This window comes from Echiichthys vipera (genome assembly GCF_963691815.1).
Source record: "Echiichthys vipera genome assembly, chromosome: 16".
NCBI lineage: Eukaryota > Metazoa > Chordata > Actinopteri > Perciformes > Trachinidae > Echiichthys > Echiichthys vipera.
In genome coordinates this window covers 25,685,274-25,709,270 of record NC_139841.1, presented here as the reverse complement: position 1 = coordinate 25,709,270, position 23,997 = coordinate 25,685,274, and the positions used below count along the sequence as shown (strand labels likewise).

At 44.2% G+C, this 23,997-nt stretch overlaps 1 protein-coding gene across 1 annotated transcript; it reads right to left on the bottom strand.

Annotated features, from left to right (window-relative positions):
- Nucleotides 1-1,111: 1,111 nt before the first annotated feature.
- Nucleotides 1,112-23,817, bottom strand: homer1 (homer scaffold protein 1). Its single transcript, XM_083930320.1, has 9 exons — nt 22,723-23,817; nt 12,123-12,279; nt 10,006-10,137; nt 9,785-9,877; nt 7,659-7,801; nt 5,602-5,761; nt 4,734-4,844; nt 4,553-4,633; nt 1,112-2,690 (listed from the first exon to the last, which is right to left on the bottom strand). Exons 1-9 carry the CDS (start codon nt 22,725-22,727, stop codon nt 2,502-2,504), a joined length of 1,071 nt encoding a protein of 356 aa, XP_083786446.1. The 5' UTR covers nt 22,728-23,817; the 3' UTR covers nt 1,112-2,501.
- Nucleotides 23,818-23,997: the final 180 nt, after the last annotated feature.

Sequence of the window (23,997 nt, the reverse complement as noted above, 5' to 3'; positions counted from 1 at the left end):
TGCTGCCCACTTACATCTCAAGGAGAAAGCCCACTCCTTTGATGACAGCAATGTCCAAATCCTGGACAGAGAGGACAGATGGTTTGAAAGAGGAGGAAAAGAAGCCATTTATGTTAAAGTGGAGAAACCATCAGTCTGTGAATGTTCTCATGTGTCCAGGTCATCGTTATCCTCAAAGCAATTTCAGTCCAAAGCAACTGGACTTGGTTATTTGTCTAGGAAGACGTTTCACCTCTCATCCAAGAGGCTTCATCAGTTCATGTACGCATCTGACCAGGCTGGGACTGGACCAGGACCAGGCTGGGACTGGACCAGGACCAGGACCAGGCTGGGACTGGTCCAACTAACTGGTGTGGAGATCCAGGTATTTAACCTCTCACAAGGCCGATGATGTCACTGAAACCTTTTGTGCTCCATGTGCCAACGACCGTCGTTAGAGTGACAGTCGTTGGTGGGAAGTTGGTTTCGACTTCGTTGGTGCTCTATTGAGTCTTAACGACAGTCGTTGGAGTCACCCGGGCCATGTGTGAACAGTTGTCCTTTGAGGTTAGATTGTTGAATCTCCTGGGAAGGGATGAAAGGGCAGCATTGTAAACTGGAGATCAGTGGTGTCTCAGACCCCCTCCTCTGTTTAACGATGGTTTACAGAGGAGAGGAGGAGGAGGTCTGAGACACCACTCATCTCCAATTTACAATAGAGAATCAATAGAGCACTAACCAAGTCCAAACCTACTGCCCACCAACTGTCACTCTTACGACGGGCGTGGGCACTTGGAGCACAAAGGGTCCCAGTGACATCATCGGCCTTGTGAGAGGTTAAATACCTGGATCTCCACACCAGTTGGTTGGACCAGTCCCAGCCTGGTCCTGGTCCTGGTCCAGGTCCTGGTCCAGTCCCAGCCTGGTCAGATGTGTACATGACCTGATGAAGCCTCTTGGATGAGAGGTGAAACGTCTTCCTAGACAAATAACCAAGTCCAGTTGCTTTGGACTGAAATTGCTTTGAGGATCGTGAGAACGTCGTTTTCAGCAGATGTGATCGTTGATGGTAAACAAGAGGAACTCAGATCGTGGAAGAACGACACGACAGCATCGGCTACATTTGGTTTCCTTTTACTATAAACTCAAAATTACAATTTGTGTCTTTAAGCACGTGATTAAATCAACATTTCAAAGTTTTATTCAAATGTTTTTTTCCCTTTTCAAGCTCCGATATATTTATATTTCTCAACATCGATCATTCAAGTCTCCCAAGTGTACCGACGACAAGCCCTTAAGTAGCGTTCTCCAGGTGAATATACTTTCCCTCCCAACGTCGCTGATTTGTTTTTTTTGGCAACAGAAAATCCCACAAAAAAATCAAAGTACCGTCGGTTCGCTGCGTCGATGCGTCTCTGAACCGAAGGCGACACCAGCAACACTTCGGATCTGCACAGGAGAGCGTTATTTGGCAACAGGGGGGAAAAAAGTCTCTGCAAACAAAACCTGCGATTCTTTAAATTCTCATTTCCTTTTTTCATAAATAGTTCAAAAATATTCCCCGAAAAAAAAAAAAAAAACGCCTCGACGCTCACGTACCGTACGTAAAAAGATGTGACAACTCTCCCCGTCTTCAGCGACGGTTGGGAAATAAATCAGGGTTCAATCGTTGCGCTTCAAGAAACGGGGAGAAAGGAGAATTCCACTCACGCAAACTCTGTTTTTCCAAGTGCACTGTGAACTTCTTAGTCTTGTTTTAAAAAAGTGTGTAGAAAGAAAGTGTCGAAAGTCTCGCGTGTGGTCGGGACGTATCCGAGAGAGAGAGGAGTAAAAGTACCTGAAAGTGAGAGTGGAAAGAGTTGATTCACCCCCCGACGCTCCTTTTGTGTTTGTTTTTTCTGTATTGCTCAAATATTGTAGAAGAATATACGACGAAGTCCTCGCCCGCCCGCGGTTTCTCCTTGTCGGCGGTGCCTCGTGGGTTTTCCGTCGCGCAGGAAGAACATTCGTCTCTCGGTGACACTCGACGCCCTCCGGAGTTCAAATAACGAAAAAAAACAAAAAGTATCCGAGTAGGAAAAAAGCTCGAGTCCGTCCAAGTGTTCTTTTGGCCGACGATGAAAAAAAGAAGCGATGCACCGAAGCGAAGAAAGAAAGCGCAGCGTCGTTACGTCTGCGTGATTGAAGGAGCAAAAAAAAAAACAAGACAAACGGATCCACTCTGAGTTCTTCGTGCCGTCGTTCCAGAGCGGAGCGGAGGATGAGGATGAGGAAGGCGTGGTCCGAGCAAAGCCTCTTCTACTTGGCTCGTTTGTAAACCGATCTGACGTAGCAACGACAACGACGACGATGACAAAAAGGTGCGCGTAAACTTTCACACGTGTCGTTTACGTGTGGAGGAAAACGAAAAGAATTCAAGTCACGTGTCGGTGACGACGTGAGTGCCAACGTGCAGGTGTTCTCCGAGCGCCGGTGGAGGTGGAGGAGGCGGTGACGGTGGAGCTGGAGGTGCGTTCGTCTCTCTAGCTGCTCTCGATGAGTTTAGCCAGCGTGTCCCGCAGCTCCGTCAGCTCGAAGAGCTTGCCGTCCAGCAGCTGCAGCAGTTGGCGCAGGCTGCTGCGGAACGCTTCCCTCTCCTGGTGGTCGCTCTCCAGGCGCTGCTCCAGGTCGCTCAGCCGGGCCTCCAGCGCCTGGTTCCTCGACTCCGTGTCCTGAAAACAGACGGGAAAATACAGCGCGTGGTGTTAAAGCTCTTAAATCTGGGCGCCCCGTGTACCGAGGCTAGAAGTCCTCGATGTAGCAGCAGCAGCAGCCCGGGGTTTGATTCCCACCACCGCTCTCACTCCTGTTTCCTCTCATTCTCCACGCTGTCTTTAAATAAAAGGCCAAATAATGATCTTTAAAATAGAAAAAACTCCTTAAATCTGATATAAATGCTTATCTTGGTGCTTGCTAGCGACTCTGCGACTTTGGGTAAGTGCAGATTTATTGAGAGTTGGCAGGACGACCAAACCCTCGCCGTATTTATCGTGTTTTCTGTCTTAAAATTCATTCAAAGTGGCATTAAAAAGGTCTTAAAGTCTTAAATTTGACTCACTGAAACCTGCAGATACCTGTAAAACAAACGCTCAGACATCATAAACTGAGCTTTCAGGGTAAAGGATGGGGTCAAACACCCACAGTCGGGACAAACCACAGTCTGACTGAGACAAATCCTCCAAAGTTACAAAGTGTTTTAGGTCAAAATTCATTTTTCCGCCGCTGAAGCACAAAGACGACACTTTAGACTGAAAGGACTTCAACTGTGGAAGCTGCACCGCCAAATTAAAACGTCTGAACGTTAAACCAACAGCAACATTTTGTCTTTTTAAATATGATTATTAAGATTTGTAGTCAAGCAGCAAAAAAAGGGGGAGTTGTGGGCGTGGCTTAGGCCCTGACATCACACTTTAGAGGCGTGCTGACTCATCAGCTGTTATCAGCGGCACCTGTGTGTTGAGGTCTGGACTCTTTGAGGAAAAGACAAGGAAGGTTACTGTGTGTGTGTGTGTGTGTGTGTGTGTGTGTGTGTGTGTGTGTGTGTGCGTGTGCGTGTGCGTGTGCGTGTGCGTGTGCGTGTGCGTGTGCGTGCGTGCGTGCGTGCGTGCGTGCGTGCGTGCGTGCGTGCGTGCGTGCGTGCGTGCGTGTGCGTGCAACTTTTTGAACCGAACTACGGCAGTGAGGAGCTGAGGGGACGCCGGATCCACAGGAGCGTGCAAGCAGAGCGAGCGAGCGTGTGTGCCGTAGTGAGCGGTCGGTGAGTGAACCACACTCACACTCATCAGATCAGGATCAAGTTTGCGTTCACACGGGGACGTCCTGAGCTGCGCTTCAGTAGTTGTTCAACGTGCCCTCCTTCACGTCCATCGTTATTGTTTCTATGATTCTTGCAAAACAACGTTCATTCCTTGTGTTTACGTGAGACGAAAACCACACGAGTCAAGTACAGATGCACAAACTAAGTGTTTAAATGTTTGCTGCAACAGTAAAATACGAAGCGTCAATGAGATTTCCTTCAGAACGGCCGACACACGTAAGAACACAGACTGATGATGAGATTATTTACAGAAAACAAACTGAAAACGATGTCAGACAGTGAAGTTTTTTAAAGGTGATTAAGAAAAAGTTGCTTTATTTGTGCGTATTGTTCTTTAGTGGTGAGAAATCGCAGTTTTATACACATTCCTGCGATGAATTCTCTTCAACTGAATGCATAACTGCAATGCATCGTGGGTGATATCCCCCTCTGGAGTGACCATCGTTGATCCCTCCGAGGGTCGATCTCAGCGAGTTACCTTCAGTTTTCCACACTATTGGAACGACACTTAAGATGGCGGCGGAGATTCTGCTGAGGGGGCGTGAACGAGGGCGAGTTGAACCACTATTGCAGCGTTTATGTCTCAATCTCTAGTTTCAAGTCTTCTTCAGTGCACTTAGATGTTCTTTTAGTAAACGACGGTCCCATTTAGAGTCCGACGGACCGTGAGGAGGGGGCGCGTTAGGGCGTGAACGCCGCGGCTGTTCCTGAACGTACCTGTAGCTTCTGTGTGAGGGAGTCTTTCTGAGACTGGAACTCGTTGGCACTCTCCACCTCTGCTTTAAGTCTCTCCAGCTCCTGGAAGAGAGTTTCATGTGTTAACGATCAAACGAGATGAGCCTGTGAAGGATGTCGTTACGCTCCCGAGGTCACGAGCGCGCGGACGCTCCCACCGTACCTCCTCCTTGGCCTTCAAGGCCGACTCCAGCTCTTCTATCGTTTGGTTCAGTTCTGTCTTCTGGGATTTGATCACCGTCGTTTGGCCGCTCACACACTCCAGCTCCGTCACCTGGAACATACAGATGAATCTGAATCACGACATGGTCCAAATGTACCCCCCCCTTCCCATCCAGGTGGCATCCCATCAAACACATCTACTTAAACACTCACGTATGAAACAGGGAAATAAAAGCATCAAGGGAAGGAAACAAACACACACCAGTACAGGAAAGAAAGAAAAACACTCGGACAAAAAGGACTGGTGGTAATAACACCGACACTCTGGCACTGTTGCACTTTGTTTGTTTGTTTGTTGGTGAATTCGTGTTAATTGTTTTCCTGTAAATGTAGTTTTTTTGCTGTTGGCTGCTTCGCAAAGGCCCTCCGGGTACAACAAAGATCTCTTGACTTGACCTCTGGTGAAAGAAACAGGTCCCAAGACTCGGACGGTCGCCAAAAAGAGAGAAAGGAATATGAATAAATGAATGATTAAAGACAGGAAGTGAGGCAAGAGGCAGGTTCTTTATACGGGTTATGAATTGTGACCTTCATACTTGTCCTCCAACCCGTGTACCGCGCACCTGTTACCCCGACGTTACCTCTCTAACCCAGTGAACATAGGCAGGAGGGTTCGTCCCCTTCCACCTCAGTAGTATCAAATGGAAGGCGATTGCATTTTTGTGGAGGTGGGACAACCTCGACTCACCCCTAACTTCACCCAAGATGGCGATCAAAGGGTCAGGCTGCCGTGTTTTACCACACAACCGCACAAAGATGACCAAAGCGTGCGCCCAAAGGTGCAAATGTGCGTATTCGTGCGGTGGTACCCGTTTGTGTAGCCTCTCAGCTTCTTCCTGATAGGCCCCCAGCTGCTGTTTCCACTGTTTGACGTTGGCCGTGGACTCGAGCAGAGCCGCCGTCAGCTTGGCGTTGTTCCCCTTAAGTGCCTCCAGCTCCGCCTCCCAGTGCTTATTGATGTTGGATGAACTGGGAAGTAAAAGGAGATTATTAGAGGAGCTGCGACCGACCGACCTTTAACACCTGACAGAACGATGGGAGAATTTTAGAAAACTTATATTTCGACGTGCTTCTTACTCGTTTTTACACTTTCTGCTGCGTTGATATCTCCTAAAGCACAGCTGACAAAATGACCTGCACTCGTGCAGTGGTTTATAATTAATAGGAAGCATGCGCGGCGTTTTAATGTGATGCTTTAATGCTGTCCAGAGGTCCGGGGAGGACCATTAATAATGAATGAATGAATCGACACGGGCTGCGGCGACCTGAGCTGCACTGTGCCAATGTCATTTAAAATCACTCGGTCCAGAGGAAGAACCGCTAACGGACTCTCGTTTACACTCCGGGATGTGACCGCGATTCGTGACCGCGATGTGTTCACGGTTAAAACGTTATTTAACCACAGGGAAGTGTGTTTAGAAACACGACTGGAACGAGACGATATCTGTTTCTGTGTTAAAAGGAAACTTTACTTTTTCAACTTGGACCCTTTCTTTTCTTCATGGTTTTGCGCTAAAGTGACAACGTTTAACCTTTAATATCTTTATTTATTTAATATTTAACAGCAATGAAATACAGTCTGTCACAGTCAAAGTATATAGAACAGAAGAAAACGAAGAGGGAATAAAAAGAAATTGAAACAAAACATTTACATTTCATTTTGACAAATGGTAATCTTTACAAAATGAAGTATATTTATTGCAATAGATGCACGATATATCATGCATTTAAAAGAAAAGGTATTGTCCACAACTCGTGACTTATTCTCTTTGTTAAATCTAAATCCTTAGTTACTGAAGGGTCCCCATATATTTTCAAATCTCTGCTGTTTAGATTTTAATATGCAAGTCATCTTTTCTAAATGAAAGCATGAGAACATCCGTGTGTTCCGCTGAGTCGGAGTTTCTTTATCTTCGATAAGATTGCAACACAAGTTTTGGATTGAATGCTCGTTCATTTTGACTTTAACAGAAAAAGCTCATGGCAGGACACCGAGAACAGACCGATTTGAACCGCTCTGTTTGTTGTTATTGTGTGTAAGGGCGCACTCGCACTGTCCATTTGTACCGTGCCCGAGCACGCGTCACGGCTAAAGTCTAGTCCGTTTGACCCGGGTGAGTACAACTGTTCCGCACCCAGGCACGGCGCGCTGTCGGCCGCCGCCCGGTTGAGAGAGGTGAGCTTTTTTTTAAAGCATGGATGCACATGAACGAGCACAGGCGCGAAGCATTGACCACAAGCATTGACCGCGGTCCCGATGCCTATTTAAATACGCCTGTTCCTCACGACGGACATTTAAAAAGGTGCCGCTGAACGGTTCGTGAAAGGTTTTCTGCAGATTCAGACGGATGAAATCTCCGAGTGGTGATGACAAATAAGCAATACGCATTCGAGCCGCCTGGATCATTTCAAGTAATGCGAGTTATAGCGGGCCTGGGCCGCAGGGGAAGAGGAAGGGATGGACAATCACGCCTAAAGCACGGAGCACGGTACCAATGGACAGCGTGAGTGCGCCCTAACTGAGTCTCGTTCTGAAATCTCATGAGAGGCGACTTGTGGTGTTGAAGCACAGAAACCGTAACTTGGGGTTTATCTACAAGATTTTAATGTCATGGCTCAATTTCAACCATTTGGAAGAGAGAACACAAGATTTGAGACTTGATCGAGAAACGATCGAGCGTAAAGACGAGTGTTTTATTTCTCTGCAGGACCCGAAAATAAGACACTGGATCTGTTTCAGTGCAGCGTTCTCTCTTAGTGCCGCACCGACTTCAAACATCCTCGTCATTTTGAAGCAAAACCACAGGAAAACAGGCTTGAAAGGTTGATAAATACCCTTAAAGTGTCCCCTTATTAACCCGTCTACCTGTGTGAGAAGGGCAGTGCATTCTGGGAAGGCTCCGCTCTGGGTTCGACGTGCTGAGGCGTGTCCGGCGCGGCTCTCTCGTCGTCTGTACCGTTGATGCTCTCCGGGGTCAGAGGGGACTGCAGGTCCCCCGGGGCCGACTCCTGACATCCACACGTCGGTGAAACGGGGAAAAAGATATTATTTTAAAAAGAGAAAATCACTTGAATGGTGAGAGACGGAGAAATATGAAGACATGATGTTTCCAGTCTTTATGCTAAGCTAAGCTAAGCTAAGCTAACCCCCTCTCACCGCACAAACATGGAGGCGTCGACCTTCTCGTCTGACTCTCAAGAAGGCAAACTTTGCAAACAACAAATCAACAAATATGCGTATTAGTGATTCCATGCTCTCAAAAATGAACAGGACTTCCTGCTTAATTGCAGTTAGGGACGCTAAAAGCTCTTGGTTTGATGTTATTTCACAACTGTGAGTCCATTTTTCCGAAGACGCTGCGTCTTTTCGTTCATTTAACTACACGTTTTGTCTCTGACTGTCACTTTTTGAGAGCATGAAAGGAGAGGACGTGGGTTAAAATCACAGAGACGGTTGTTAGTCTGACGTCAGGGTGATAGACAAGGTTGTCAAAGGCTGACAGGCGTTCTCAAATCCATCGTTGGGCTCACACCGTTCAGAAAATAACACTTGTTTTTACAAGAACGCTGCACAAGACACCTGAGGGGAGTTAGCATCATTAACTGGAGGGTAAAGCTGGGGGGGAAAGGGCCCACGGGAGTCATGAGAATGTCCTTCTCTTTATTTTACCTTCTTTTTACCGGGTTTGTTGACAGACAACACATTCCTTTTTACGGCGCCACCCTGAGGAGGATTCATGAGGGAGAGCAGAGGAGGTGGAGAGAGTGTGTGTTAGCTCAGTGGTTGTGGTGTGAGCGCGGCGCGGAGACGTGAAACGGCTTCGTACACGAGGACGTTCACTTCTGATTCTTCTCGGTTGGTTTGGGAGTCGCGCGCGGGCTCGTTCCCGACCGACGTCATTAACGCCGAACGAACTCCAGCGTCACACGTTAAACCGGACTGACTGAGAGCCCGTGAGCAGAGCAAGATACAGGACTTTTGTGCCTTAACCCTTTAAACGCCGCAGTGGAAATGCATTTCCCTAAAATCTGTACAACCTATAAGCTGAAAGGTTCGTCATGAAAACCATAATAATTAATAATAGTATTGAAACTGTGTCATAAATAAAAAAAATTGGACGTTTTTTCATTGAATTTTACTAAATATAATAGAATAGAAATACTTTAATGATCCCAGACTGGGAAATTATTATGTTACAGCAGCAGTGGGTCAGCAAATAAACACTTTTTACAGAACATACATAGAATCAATTATATACATAGTGTATGTATACAGTGCACAGGGTGCTATAAACAATAAACAATAATAATATATACAACAAAACAGTAGAGAGAGCGTAGTTCTGTCAGGCAGAGGTGAGAGAGTATAAAAAGTGATAAATAAATAATAATAATCAAAATAAAACCAAAAAAACAAAATATTTCCTAATGTAAAAAGAATTTCTTGACCCACTGTCAGTTATTTGAAGTATAAACATGTTTCTGTTTTGGAGATATGATCATTTCTTGAGCGGAGTGAGTGTGTTTTTTCTTTTCGATTGCTTCATTTGCATTAAAAAACCGAGGTTTTTCAGCGGACGTAACGCGATGACGTCATCGACCGCGAGCGTACGGCGTGATGACGGGAGAGACAAAATCTGAAGCTATCATGTTTTTATTTTTTATTTTACATCGTTGTAAACAACAACAACTGCCCACGGGTCCATTTCTAAAGGGTTAAACTGCATAAATCACAGGAAAATAACGTCAAAAACGTCTTGAGAAAAACCTCCGTTAGCTCAGGATTAGCGGTTAGCGGTTAGCAGCTAGCGACTTTAGCACAGTGTTGGACAGCTTTGCACGGGAACGTGTGAGGAGGAAACATCCAGTTATGCACTCGTTTCCTCTGTAACGTGAAGGCGTAATCATCCTGTTGTATTAGTAAATCCGCTGAACGTTGAACCCTAAAGTGTGCAGAAGGACGAGGACGTCGCAGTGATGCGCGTCGGTCACCTGGGAGGGCGTGCTGGTGAGCTCCATCTTCTCCTGAGACTTCTCCTTCGCCAACCGCGCCGCCTCCTTGAACTCGGCAAACTTTTCTGCGAACTAAAATTAACGGAACGGAAAAAATAAAACACAAATGCAGCTCAACAGCGACTTCCTCGCTTTTCTGAGAGCGTGAAGCACCTGACACTTAATTTCAAAAGGACCCCTGAGTGTCCGCGTGTCCTCACCTTGGCCAGGTTGCTCTCAGATGAGAAGCCCAGGCCGTAGACGGTGTTGGCCCGGCTGTCGGCCCACTGGCCAAACTTCTGCGACGTCTTAGTGAACGTCATGTTGGGCGTGATGGTGCTGTTGATGATGGCCTGCGGACGACAAAACAGAAAGTGAAAATATGTAAATATTGTTTGTTAAAACTTCACTGGTTGAGGAAACAGCCGTGGAGCTGGATGTCTTTATCTACGGGGACCTGGTTTGGTCAACAGGAAGCGGTCAACGAGGAGTTTTGACTCCAGTCCAAGCGGCGGCCGTGTTATTGATCAGTGTGGGACGACTCTCTGGCAGAGCTGGGGCAGAGGCGGGCTCACGTGGTTGTGAGACAATCACGTGCCGTTTAATATTCAGTTTTATTCTTCACAAAACCGCACAACTCAAAGTTACTTATTTTAGATTTAGTGGTGGGAAGAAAATGTTTTACTTTCAGTCATTTTTATTCATATATGAAATGTTTTCTCTCATAATTCTTATTTAATTCGTCTTTTCCCTTCAGATTATACTGAACATTTAAGTCTAAGTCTAGAAAAAAACAATAATCCTGTCGTTTTAAACTGATTTTCTCAAGATTTGATCTTTAAGCCGTCTTGCGTGAACGTCCCGCCGAACTCTGGCAGTTTATTTTAATGAATTTCAAAGAAAATTTATTGAGAGACTAGAAACTTAACAGAGAAATTAACAGTTGACAATTATGTTTCCTTGGTTTTTTACAGAAGGTGAGAAAAAGTAATCCCTGACAAAAAGAGCACTGCATCGACAAAGCAGATGAAACAACAACAACACTGCGTTCCCAAGCATATCTCCTATAGTTGTGAGACCATGTAGCGTGGGGATTGGTGAACATATTAAATAAACTCTCTATTTTTCTTGCCTTCTCGATGAAGTACTGATTTAGTCCATATGAAAGGGAGACGGACTTAGGGCGCACTCACACTGTCCTTCCGCACCGCGCCAAAACCGTTTTTTCGGGTCAAGCCTAGTGCGTTTAAGCAGTGTGAGTGCAACCGCTCCGCGCATAACTGCGGCCAGCTGGACGTCCACAGCCCGTCTGAGAGAGGTGGGCTTTTGTAGAGCGCGTGCGCACGTGTACGAGCACGAGCGTGCGCACGTGTACGAGCACAAGCAAGAGGCCTACGACGGTTTTGACGTCCTTTCTGTGCGCCTGTTGGGACGTAGAAAAAAGAAGGAGGGACCATGCACAGACATTTAAAACAATGGCGGTGAAAGGTTCACGTTGGTGTGATGCGGAGGTGGAGTGTTTACTGCAGATTTGGTCGATGAAAAGATTCAAAAACAGTCGACAAGACGCACAAAAACTCTGAGGTCTACGGAAAGATTTGGAAACAAAGCCACGCATCGCCATGACGTCATCAATGCGTGTGACGTGTTACGCCGTGATGACGTATAGGCAGCAAGAAGCATTTGCGCGAGGCCCAGGTAGTGTGAGTACAAACGGGCTGACAGAGAGGGAGGGGGGGACAAGGACCCTAAAGCCCGGGGCGCGGTACGGAAGGACAGTGTGAGTGCGCCCTTATATTCTAGATCATGGGAGTCAAACTGATCCAGTAAAGGGCCGTGTGGCTGCAGGTTTTCATTCCAACCGATCAAAAACACACCTGACTCACACACACCCGATCAGTTTGACACCCATGTTCTAGATGAACAGGCTTTGGTTGAGCTGTTTGACTGTGTGGCATCTGCCTCTGTTTTTCTTCCTTCCCTCTGCTGAGAAAGACGTGTTGTTCGTCTGGATGATAACGTCCTGCAGCACCGGCCCACTCGATCGCTGCTATTTCCAGCAGAACGCGGCGAGGAAAAACTTGCCGGTTCGACAGCAGCAGCAGCAGCGGTCGCCCGGAGAGAGGCTCTTCTTACATAACGATGCTAACTCCGGCCCTGCACCTCTCTCTCTCAAGACTAAAATAATCACCGCCACATGGATACGATGACAGGCCCCCGGCTGCCTTGGCCCGGAGAGAGGTGAACGCGACAGACGAGCTGAGCAGAGGTGGGATGTATGAACACAATCCGACTGGGACCTCCCTGATGAAACAACACAAACGCTGTACGTACGCACCTTAGAGCCGTCCAGGCTGATGATGCGATATACACTCCTGGTACTGTCGAAGAAGTAGGAGACTGTGACGGCGTGCTTACTGGTGGGAACCCAGTTCTTCTTGGTGTTTGGGTCGATCTGGAAGACGTGGGCCCGGGTGCTGAAGATGGGCTGCTCTCTGTGCAGAGAAAAGGAGGAAGGAGGGAGAGAAGGAAGAGTCAGGATCTGCTTCAGCCTCTGAGGTTAAATCTCAGGTAACGCTGCGTAACACAGTCCAAGACTTAGAGCGTACCTGCCGCTCACTTTTCACGCACAATTACGTGCTACTGTGCCCGGACTTACTGTGTAACTCCTGGTCATTTCACAACTGCGCACATGTTGTACAGTAGACTATTTGATTTCTAATAAACCCGGTAGTTAAAATGATTGTTTGTGAAATGACCAGGAGTTTCACTGTAAGTACGGCCAAAGTAGCACGTAATTGTACGGGGAAGTTTACTGTAGAACGCTGGGAAATGAGCCCTAGTGTGTATTAGGGCGCACTCACACTGTCCATCCGTACTGTGTCCAAACAGGTTCCACGGCTAAAGTCTAGTTCGTTTGACCAGTGTGAGTGCAACCGTACCACGCCTAGGAGCGGCGCGCTTGCCGTCCACAGCCCGTTTGGGAGAGGTGGGCTTTTGTAAAGCATGTTTGCACATGTACGAGCATGAGTGTGCACGTGTACGAGGACAAGGCCTACGGTGGTTCTGAGGTCATTTCCTGTGCGCCTGTTGGGACGTAGAAAAAAGAAGGAGGGACCATGCGCGGACATTTCAAACAATGGCGGCGAAAGGTTCACGTTGGTGTGATGCGGAGGTGGAGTGTTTACTGCAGATTTGGTCGATGAAAAGATTCAAAAACAGTCGACAAGACGCACAAAAACTCAGAGGTCTATGGAAAGATCTGGAAACAAAGCCACGCATCGCCATGACGTCATCAATGCGTGTGACGTGTTACGGCGTGATGACGTATAGGCAGCAAGAAGCATTCTCCGAGGCCCAGGTAGTGTGAGTACAAACGGGCCTGGAGGGGGGGACAAGGACCCTAAAGCCCGGGGCACGGGACGGACGCACAGTGGGAGTGCGCGCTTAAACGGTTCACGGCGATCGATCCAAAACGTGTTGGGACCAAAGTGTCACGCCGGCGCTAACGTGGCTTTTAAGACACAAAAGCAAAACATCTGTCCTGCCGAGGAAAGGGAGCGGAAGAATTTAGGAACGCGATGAAGGTGAGAGAAAGAGTTTCCCAGATCCAGGCACATCCATAATTCAGCAGCCGGCTGTGTTGCTGCTGCGTTCACCAGACTGGACGAGGAAAACCAAAACAACACACACCCATTAGGCTTTCACACTGAGAACAAGTGTGTTCATGTACAAACTCCTCACATGGTGAAAGGTGTTCAAAGGCGCACGAGGACGGACGAGAAACGACTCGCAGGGGAAGTAAAATGAAGAATATCTGGTGCAAAAATCAAACAAGTCTGCAAATATTAAAATGTGCTTTTGCGATGTTCCCAAACCAACAGGTTCACCGTAGTTCCAGGATCGCTCCGTCACGCCGGGTTAATGAACCTTTGCAGCAAGCGGGGAATAGTGACGTCCATTAAAACTGATTTACGCTGCAAATGCAAACCTCCGTGGAAGCTTTAGACGAAACAACAGAGTAAGACGACCTCAGTGATGTCTACACTCTGGACCGGGACGATGAGCTCCAGAGCGAGCGGCGTCAAAACGGAGATTAGGCTGATTATGAAAGAACAAACGGAAGAAGATGGACATAGTTTTGAGAACATTGGGAACCTTTTATGGAGACTGGTGATCGGGATTCGACTCCACTGTCTGAAAAGGAGATGTATGTTTTGTGACCAAGGCTGAGCTTTTTATTCTTGTTTATTTTTTATTATCATAATTATTATTTTGTTTTTTTTACTTTTTAAAAATGTTTTACTCAGTTTTATTATTATTATTGTTATTATTACTATTTATATTATTTTTCACTGTTTTATTATTGTTACAATATTTGCAATTATTATTTTTTTAACTTTTATTTTTTACTGTTTTATAATGATTATAATTATTATTTCTATCATTGCTATTATTAATTTATCTATTATCTATCTATCTATAAATTATTTCTATTATTAATAATTTATTTTTCGTTTTATTATTATAATTATTGCTATTTATTTATTAACTTCTTCATTTTTTACTGTTTTATTAATTTAATAATTATTGCAATTATTATTATAACTATTATAATTTATTTATTTTTTTACATATTTTTTATTTTTTTTACTCTGTTTAATTATTATAATTCTTATTATTATTATAATTTATTTTTTAACTTATTTTTACTCTGTTTTATTATTATGATTCTTATTATTATTTCTATTATTATAATTATTTATTTTTTTAACTTATTTTTTCTCTGTTTTGCATTTCAAATGTAACGACGACCCTTCGCTGATTCAAATCCAAACAGCGATTGTTGAGATTCAGCCTCACGTCTGCAAATGTTTTGGTTACCATGCCGATACTCACACCTGAGACAGGTTAGCAGGATGCAAAATGGGTTTCTGAAATGCAAAACAACATAATCCCTTTCCGTGTGTGCGTGTACGTACGTGCGTGCGTGCGTGCGTGCGTGCGTGCGTGCGTGCGTGCGTGTGTGTGTGTGTGTGCGGGCAGATCATTAGTCACTTGCAGGGTCCAGGTTGAAAAATACTTAAACGACCTTTTAACCTCTTTAATTTACTGTTGCGTAGTTTCATCGACAGTGATGACGGACGTATTCTGAGACAATGGGCCCTCTGTCGACGTAGCAACGAGACGATTCAAAGAGTTTTAAAACTTTTAGTGGTTTTGCTGTTGTCTGCTTCTCTTTGTGGTCATTTTTTAGTTGTTTTCCATGTCTTTGGAAGTGTTTTGCATCTTTTAGCATCTATTTTTAGACGGGTTTTTTTTCTCTCTGTGGTCATTTTGCATTTATTTTTCTTTCTTGTCCTTTTTTTTTTGTCTCTGTACGGTCGTTTTGTGTCGATTTTCCGTCATTTAGAGTCTCTTCGTGGTCGTATTAAAGACACAAACACGATCACCTCATAAAGTAGAGTGTATTATCACAGACTATAAAGTATATGAAGCGACAGTGGAAAATCAGCTCCAGTGATGTTAATAAATGCGCTTTATTGTGACTTTATACGCCGCAGTTTTGTGCTTTTACCCAACTATCGCTCTTCCACCCCTGAACAGTACGTTGGTGAGTAAACAGGGACGAAGAAGGGATTTAAAATGAACGCTTTCAGGTCGTTTACGTGCACTCGCTTCATTTGTTTTTACCGTGGAGGTTTTAATGTGATCGTCATGACGACATGGCACTTCCTTGGACATGATTTGCGTACAGCCGCTCTTCCGTGGCGTCTATCAGGACACATTCAGGACGAGCTGTTATGAAAAACAGGTTCAGGAGGTTGCTGTTCTCCAAACAGGCCGCGTGCTAACGGTCATCTACTGTGGATTAGTACCTCATACAACAGCTGATTTATACTTTGACGTATAATAATACAATTAAAATCTATTAAACCAAAACAGGACACAAACAAACCAATGATTTGACAGGCGACGGTAACTCCTGTGTCTGTAGAAGACTGTGTTTTATCAGCTCATGGCTTAATTATGTGTTAAATTTTGCATATTTTTGGGATTTTTCTTTAATAAATTACAAGGAACATAGAAGATGAATGGGTCAACTTTGTTTAAACCCAACTGAAAATGAACTTCATCTCATTTTCATGGTTTTCGTAAAGACTCAATACTGCTTAATCATCCTTTTTCAGAGCCTAAATTGGCATTTTTCACTCATTGTGATGTTATTTCGTCCTTTAAATATCCTTAAAATCTGCACAACCTCTAAGTTAAAAGTTACCCAACTCATTAAACCATAATAATTCATAAAAGTATTGAAATCGACTCGTGCATTTAACACGTTTTTCTTGTGTAAAAGGAGGTTTTTATGGATGCATCTACAATTAAAACCGAGGTTTTTTGCACCGAGTTACGTGATGACATCACCACGAGGGCACAACGTGATGACGTGAGAGACAGACGCACATTTTAATGATGCTGTAGCTATTATACTTTTTATTTTAGATCGTTTTACACAGAAAACAACAGTTTTTACAAATGGAAAATGGAAAATGACTCCAGCTCTGGTAAAACTCTGAATTACCCTCCGTCTTTAAGGTGCCTTACCACATTTTAGCGTGTTATTTTATATTTCAGGGTGTCATTAGTCTGACAGCGTGGCCTAGATCAGAATCTGCCTCTGTGGTGTATGTGTGTGTGTGTGTGTGTGTGTGTGTGTGTGTGTGTGTATTGTTAGCCCATAATCCCTTTTTACAATGAAACGTACTGAGGCATTCAAGTCTCAACGACGAGTGCTTTGACAGAGGAATCTGACCGCAGATGTTATCAAATCAGCAGTTCTCCACTACAACCAGCAGAACCAGACGACACACACACACACACACATGCACACACACACACACACACACACTAGTGTTTGCATACTGGGAAACAAAGACGTGTAGTGTCCGTGGCATTTAAAGTTAACGTGTTCAGATGATCTCTAACGGCGTGCAGCGCGTTCTTTATCAGGACTGTTGCAAATCAGTTCCTCTGGACTTTGTCGACGCCACATTTAAACTCAGACCAACTTGGACTCAAGGGATTAGTCAAATTATCTCAATTCATGACGATGTTTGTCCTCTTTCTACGCACACCGGAGGGCGTGATGAATAAACAACGTGAAAACACAAAAAATTAACGTGAATATTGTGGTCGCAGATGTGTTCGGCCACAGTTTTGCAGTCTAGGGCTTTTATTTTGAAAGGTAATGACAATAGATTTGCGTAGCACCTTTAAAAACAGAAGGTGACAAAGTGCTTTGACAGCGCACATTAAAATACACATAAACAGTATAAACAAAACAAATGAAGGAAGGAATAAAGGAAAGAAGGTAAGGAGTGGATGCGGTAGGATTTAAGTGTCTAAATCCTGAGTCATTTTTAAGTAGAGCTGCAAATGACGATTAATTTCACTGTCCATGAATATAAAGATTATTTTCCTAACTTATAAACGTCTTGTTTTGTCAAAATAACAATGCTTAATTAATATATGACGACATAAAACTGAGAGGCGCTAAGGTGAGGTAGAGTCGTGTGGAGCAGGGTGAGTAAAATACAGATAAATACAAAATAAATACAAAATAAATATAAACAAACAGCACAAGAAGTTAAAATTATTAAATTATTGAGTTAATTTGTTTATTTTCCTGATTAACTGATTCATCGTTTGGTCCATAAAATGCAAAAAGAAATCCAAATTGACATATTCAAATAGTTTATTTAATAGTTTAACCAGAAAATATTCACGTTACGTTTCCTTCTCAGTCGATTATTGATCAGTGCACTAACTGTTGACGCTCTTATGCCTCTTTAAATTTATTTTATTCTTAATTCACTTATAAAGTACAGAATTAAAGCCCGTGTTAATGCATGTTATGTTTTTAAAAACAGTAAACGCTGAATCGGAGCACGCGCGGCTGCAGTCTGTGCTCGCAGGGGAAAAATAACCCCGCATTACTAACTTAGCTGCTGCGTCGTCATGGCAACGACCATGTGACTCAGGGCTGGTCATGAGCAGCAAACATCCTCCAACTCCCTCCCTCTCTCTCTCTCTCTCCCTCTCTCTCTCTTTCTCCTGCCAACCACATGCTCTCTCGCCCAATCCGATCCAGCGGGGGCTCGGCGGGGGCGCAACCTCCTAAAAACACCTGTGTGTGTGTGTGTGTGTGTGTGTGTGTGTGTGTGTGTGTGTGTGTGTGTGTGTGTGTGTGTGTGTGTGTGTGTGTGTGTGTGTGTGTGTGTGTGTGTGTGTGTGTGTGTGTGTGTGTGTGTGTGTGTGTGTGTGTGTGTGTGTGTGTGTGTGTGTGTGTGTGTGTGTGTGTGTGTGTGTGTGTTACTCAAACAGTTCTTCTTCTTCTTCTTCTTCGCTCAGTCCATAGGTGACTTGGCTTCTTCTTCTTCTTCTTCTTCTTCTTCTTCGCTCAGTCCATAGGTGACTTGGCTTCTTCTTCTTCTTCTTCGCTCAGTCCATAGGTGACTTGGCTTCTTCTTCTTCGCTCAGTCCATAGGTGACTTGGCTTCTTCTTCTTCTTCTTCGCTCAGTCCATAGGTGACTTGGCTTCTTCTTCTTCTTCTTCTTCTTCTTCGCTCAGTCCATGGGTGACTTGGCTTCTTCTTCTTCTTCTTCTTCTTCACTCAGTCCATAGGTGACTTGGCTTCTTCTTCTTCTTCTTCTTCTTCTTCTTCTTCTTCTTCTTCGCTCAGTCCATAGGTGACTTGGCTTCTTCTTCTTCTTCTTCGCTCAGTCCATAGGTGACTTGGCTTCTTCTTCTTCTTCTTCTTCTTCTTCTTCTTCGCTCAGTCCATAGGTGACTTGGCTTCTTCTTCTTCTTCTTCTTCTTCTTCTCTCAGTCCATAGGTGACTTGGCTTCTTCTTCTTCTTCTTCTTCGCTCAGTCCATAGGTGACTTGGCTTCTTCTTCTTCTTCTTCTTCTTCGCTCAGTCCATAGGTGACTTGGCTTCTTCTTCTTCGCTCAGTCCATAGGTGACTTGGCTTCTTCTTCTTCTTCTTCTTCTTCTTCGCTCAGTCCATAGGTGACTTGGCTTCTTCTTCTTCGCTCAGTCCATAGGTGACTTGGCTTCTTCTTCTTCTTCTTCTTCTTCGCTCAGTCCATAGGTGACTTGGCTTCTTCTTCTTCTTCTTCGCTCAGTCCATAGGTGACTTGGCTTCTTCTTCTTCTTCTTCTTCTTCTTCGCTCAGTCCATAGGTGACTTGGCTTCTTCTTCTTCTTCTTCGCTCAGTCCATAGGTGACTTGGCTTCTTCTTCTTCTTCGATCAGTCCATAGGTGACTGGGCTTCTTCTTCTTCTTCTTCTTCGCTCAGTACATAGGTGACTGGGCTTCTTCTTCTTCTTCTTCTTCGCTCAGTCCATAGGTGACTTGGCTTCTTCTTCTTCTTCGCTCAGTCTATAGGTGACTTGGCTTCTTCTTCTTCTTCTTCTTCTTCGCTCAGTCCATAGGTGACTTGGCTTCATCTTCTTCTTCGCTCAGTCCATGGGTGACTTGGCTTTTTCTTCTTCTTCTTCTTCGCTCAGTCCATAGGTGACTTGGCTTCTTCTTCTTCTTCTTCTTCGCTCAGTCCATAGGTGACTTGGCTTCTTCTTCTTCTTCTTCTTCGCTCAGTTCATAGGTGACTTGGCTTCTTCTTCTTCTTCTTCTTCGCTCAGTCCATAGGTGACTTGGCTTCTTCTTCTTCTTCGCTCAGTCCATAGGTGACTTGGCTTCTTCTTCTTCTTCTTCTTCTTCTTCGCTCAGTCCATAGGTGACTTGGCTTCTTCTTCTTCTTCTTCGCTCAGTCCATAGGTGACTTGGCTTCTTCTTCTTCTTCTTCGCTCAGTCCATAGGTGACTTGGCTTCTTCTTCTTCTTCTTCTTCTTCTTCTTCTTCTTCTTCGCTCAGTCCATAGGTGACTTGGCTTCTTCTTCTTCAACAATGCATCGTTGTGTCCATATTTTAATGTCAGCCATTTTGGGTCAAAGTGTTCTTTACTTTAATATTTACTTCCTCTTGTTACACACTGGCTTCTGACATTTTGCATGTATATAAAAAATCATTGTTTAGCAAAACTTACCATGTGTTTGTTCAATTCTACTGGTTGCTTTTCCCTTTTTTCATGCTTATTTCTCTTTTTTCTGTACATTTCATGGTCTAAATTCAAATTTAAGTACACCAATGCACAGATACTTATCTCAGATTTAAGTTATATGTATAAATGTTCGTTTGTGAGAGAGATTTTGTTTCCAAAAGGAGTGAAAATAAATATATAATTCACATTTTTATACATTTCTGGCTCTTTTAAAAAACAAAAACGCAGGATATGTTGAGGAGAACTTTTAACCCAATGTCCACAAAGGTATTGTTTATGTAAAAATACAAGGAAAACAAAAAAGTAGTGCCCGGACGTGGGAACGAAAATCACTTTCTAGCCACTTTTTCATAGTTCACCTTACGTCCTACAGTAAAACATGACTCATAAGGCTTAAGCATAACAGGTGACATATAAGACTTTAATAAAGGGACGTGTTTTCTCACTTTTGCATGTAATGTGCCGATAACCACTTCCTCGTCATCCCTCAGTTCCCGTGCTTTCAAAATATGTGTGTGTGGTGTGTGTGTGTGTGTTAAATACGCTCCCGACAGGCTGAACTCTGACTTACTGGCCAAACTGGTTAAGTGGAAAACTACTCCCCGGACACTGTTTTATTCAGAAGAGCCAAGTCTGAGTGGGCCAGCTTGTTTACAATCATCTATTATACAAGAACAGAAGCTCCAGTTCTCGGTGGAACGGCGAAGTCTGACTCGCTAATTATGGTGGTGGTGTGTGTGTGTGTGTGTGTGTGTGTGTGTGTGTGTGTGTGTGTGTGTGTGTGTGTGTGTGTGTGTGTGTGTGTGTGTGTGTGTGTGTGTGTGTGTGTGTGTGTGTGTGTGTGTGTGTGTGTGTGTGTGTGTGTGTGTGTGTGTGTGTGTGTGTGTGTGTGTGTGTGTGTGTGTGTGTGTGTGTGTGTGTGTGTGGGGGGGTGTAAGTGCGACACATACTGTAGGACGTGCTCTCTTTCTGTGTCTGAGGAAGTGATTGTCGGGACTGGATTATAGGCACTGGCCTTGAGAATTACAGAGGATGTGCTCCCCCACCGCCACTGCCACCGCCACCGCCACCATCAAACCAACCCCACTCCCACCCCGACCACTATATGACAACTAACCAATCACACGCTTCATCGACTGCTTTCATCTGGAGTAAGAACTAGGTCGCTCTTGATCGGGAGATTCACCAAACATCTGCAGGTTCAGCTATAGAGCCGAGCGCAGGGGGGGGGGATTTTATTGTATGGTGAGGGATTTAAATAGGTTTTCTTTCCTTTTTGGCAGCACAAAACACATTTAATTCATTAGTTTCTTAAGGAATAGATAGAAAAACAGTGAGAGTTAAATACATTGTGCCCGAATAAGCAACGGTCCGAGCTCTTACAGTAGCTTCCTTCATTACAGCCTCATCTTTTGTTTTCACTAATCTGAAATGTCAGTGTACGGAGGCAGTAGTCCCTCAGTATGCGGTTGATTTAAACAACTTTAAATTCAATGATATTACAACAAAACGGGGCTGCACGTGTTAATGATAAAGCTGGTTACGATGATCGCGCAAATGCACTTTTTTTATAAATTCCAGAGTGATGAAATTAAAGAATTAAAGATTTGTTTTATTCATAAAATAATACAGATAATGTTCAGGGCTTATTCCAAGGCACTACCAGATTGTGTGCAAAGGTTTTTGTTCAATACAGGAACGCAAATCTGATTTCAGAGGTATTTTTTTAAGTTATATTTTAAAAAAAGCAAAGAAATAGACTGAAGTAGATGGATTTTTGTGTGTGTGTGTGTGTGTGGGGGGGGGGGGGTAAATTATGGAACAATGCCGGTTTAAAAATGTGCAAATAGTTTGGTTTTCAAGAAAATACTATTTTTGAGGGTTACAAGTGTGAATAATTAACTTCCTTGTTTCTTTACTTGTATCTTGTTTCTTTATTTATTGTTATTTGAGATGGGTAAGAAATAACTGAATAGGAAAAGCATATAAGGGTTCGCTTCATCCTTAGGCTTCTCAGTCACTATTAACTGTTTGAGTTTACACTGTGATATGTTTATAATTATTGTGTCATGATCACTGAATAACAAACAAACTATTTGTTGTAATACCACAATCAGATGCATAATGTCTAAAAAATGTGTGCAAAACAATCCCAGAAATGCAAAATGTCTAAAGATAGTCGCAAAACCACCACAAAAAGATGCAAAATTACTAATATAAATGCAAAACCACCACAAAAAGATGCAAAATGACTAAAAATAAATGCAAAACCACCACAAAAAGATGCAAAATTACTAATATAAATGCAAAACCACCACAAAAAGATGCAAAATGACTAAAAATAAATGCAAAACCACCACAAAACAACTAAAAAAATGGACATAAACTGACCACAAAGAGACACAAAATGACTACAAAACGACTGAAAGTAGACTCCTGGAGACAGAGTGGGGGGGGGGGGGGCTCTTACATGTCTGTGCCCAGGGGCCCATTGTTTTATAATCCGCCTATGGTTTTCTTTAGTATTTGACAGCAGATGACAGTAAGCACTTCACACAGTTAGCCATAGGCGGCTAACTAAGCTAACAAGGTTTCGTGCCCTGCAGAAGGGGCTACACACACACACACACACACACACACACACACACACACACACACACACACACACACACACACACACACACACACACACACACACACACACACACACACACACACACACACACACACACACACACACACACACACACACACACACACACACACACACACACACACAGTGAGAAGTGTGGCTTGACTTGGAGGTTACATACCCCATTTTTGCAGGACTTTTGGTGGCTTCAGTTGCGTGGAAAATGATCCTCTGGGTGGTCTCTTCAACAGGCTGGAGGCTCAGCGTTTGATCCCCCCTCTCTCTCTCTCTAAATATATATATATATATATATATATATATCTTTATCTGTGCAGCTAAAGCCGCTCTGGTTTCTGTGGTTTCACGGCCGCCGGAGCCCTGCACGGTGCTGTTCTCAGTCCAGACATGGGCTTGATGTTGTTGTTGTTGTCATGCCCTTGGGTACATTTTTGTTTGGTGATTTCATCCAAGCAAACGTGCCTGTGCATGCATGATGAGCAGCAGCAGCAGCAGCAGCAGCAGCACTGACTACAGCTAACTAACCGTTAGCTTGATTAAAAAAAAAAAACTACACAACCGAGGATTATCGAGCTCAAGTCGGGGGAAAGATTCACACTGGCAGGGAAGACAGTGTGGTTTATAGCCGATTTAAGCTCCTTGGAGTTGTCTTTTTTAAAAAGAATACAAATAAAAATGTCGAAAAGGACTAAAAAAAAATGTTGTCTAACTGGAAAAACAGCGCCAAATAAGCTAGCTTCATCCAGCCGTTGCTAGCTTGATTTAAGTAAGCCGTTGGTGTGAAATCTGACAAACTGCTTCATGTAGATTAATTTATCCTCAGCCGGAAAAAGACTGAATACACAGAGTGTTTATAAATCCCACTTTCACTCGCTGGCTCCCTCTTTCAGTCCGCTGTGCCATTAAAATCTAATTTCTTCAACCAAGTCTGGTATCAAGAGTTTTCTTTAACTGCCGCTTTGCGATGGTGGATATTTTCTATCCAGAGAGGGCTTCTTCTTCATCTCCGGTGTTTATGGAGAAAACACAGAAAACACTTGCTGCATACTCCAGGTTTTAACATAAGTATCATCCTCCAAGACAGCTTCACCGAGTTAGGGCGAAAAAAAAACAACCGTTCACGGCGAAATGTGCGTGTTCTCACTCACAAAACAGTTGATTTAACGTACGATCGCATCATACACTTCAGTGTTCGCGTAGTTTAGTCAAAGCGGTAAACCCGGGGTTGGAAGTATGATCCTGGGGCTCCATCGGCCGGTTCATCCTCTCTCATACTCCGCCTGTCTGGTCTCTATCAGCCCCGTATCTCATTCATTAACTCGGCTCCATCCTCCTCCTCCGCCTCCTCCTCCGCCTCCTCCGCTGCGGCCGCTGCCGTTGGCTCCGAGCGTTGACCTGACGACGTCATCACGTCACCGCCGACATGTTGACGTAATTG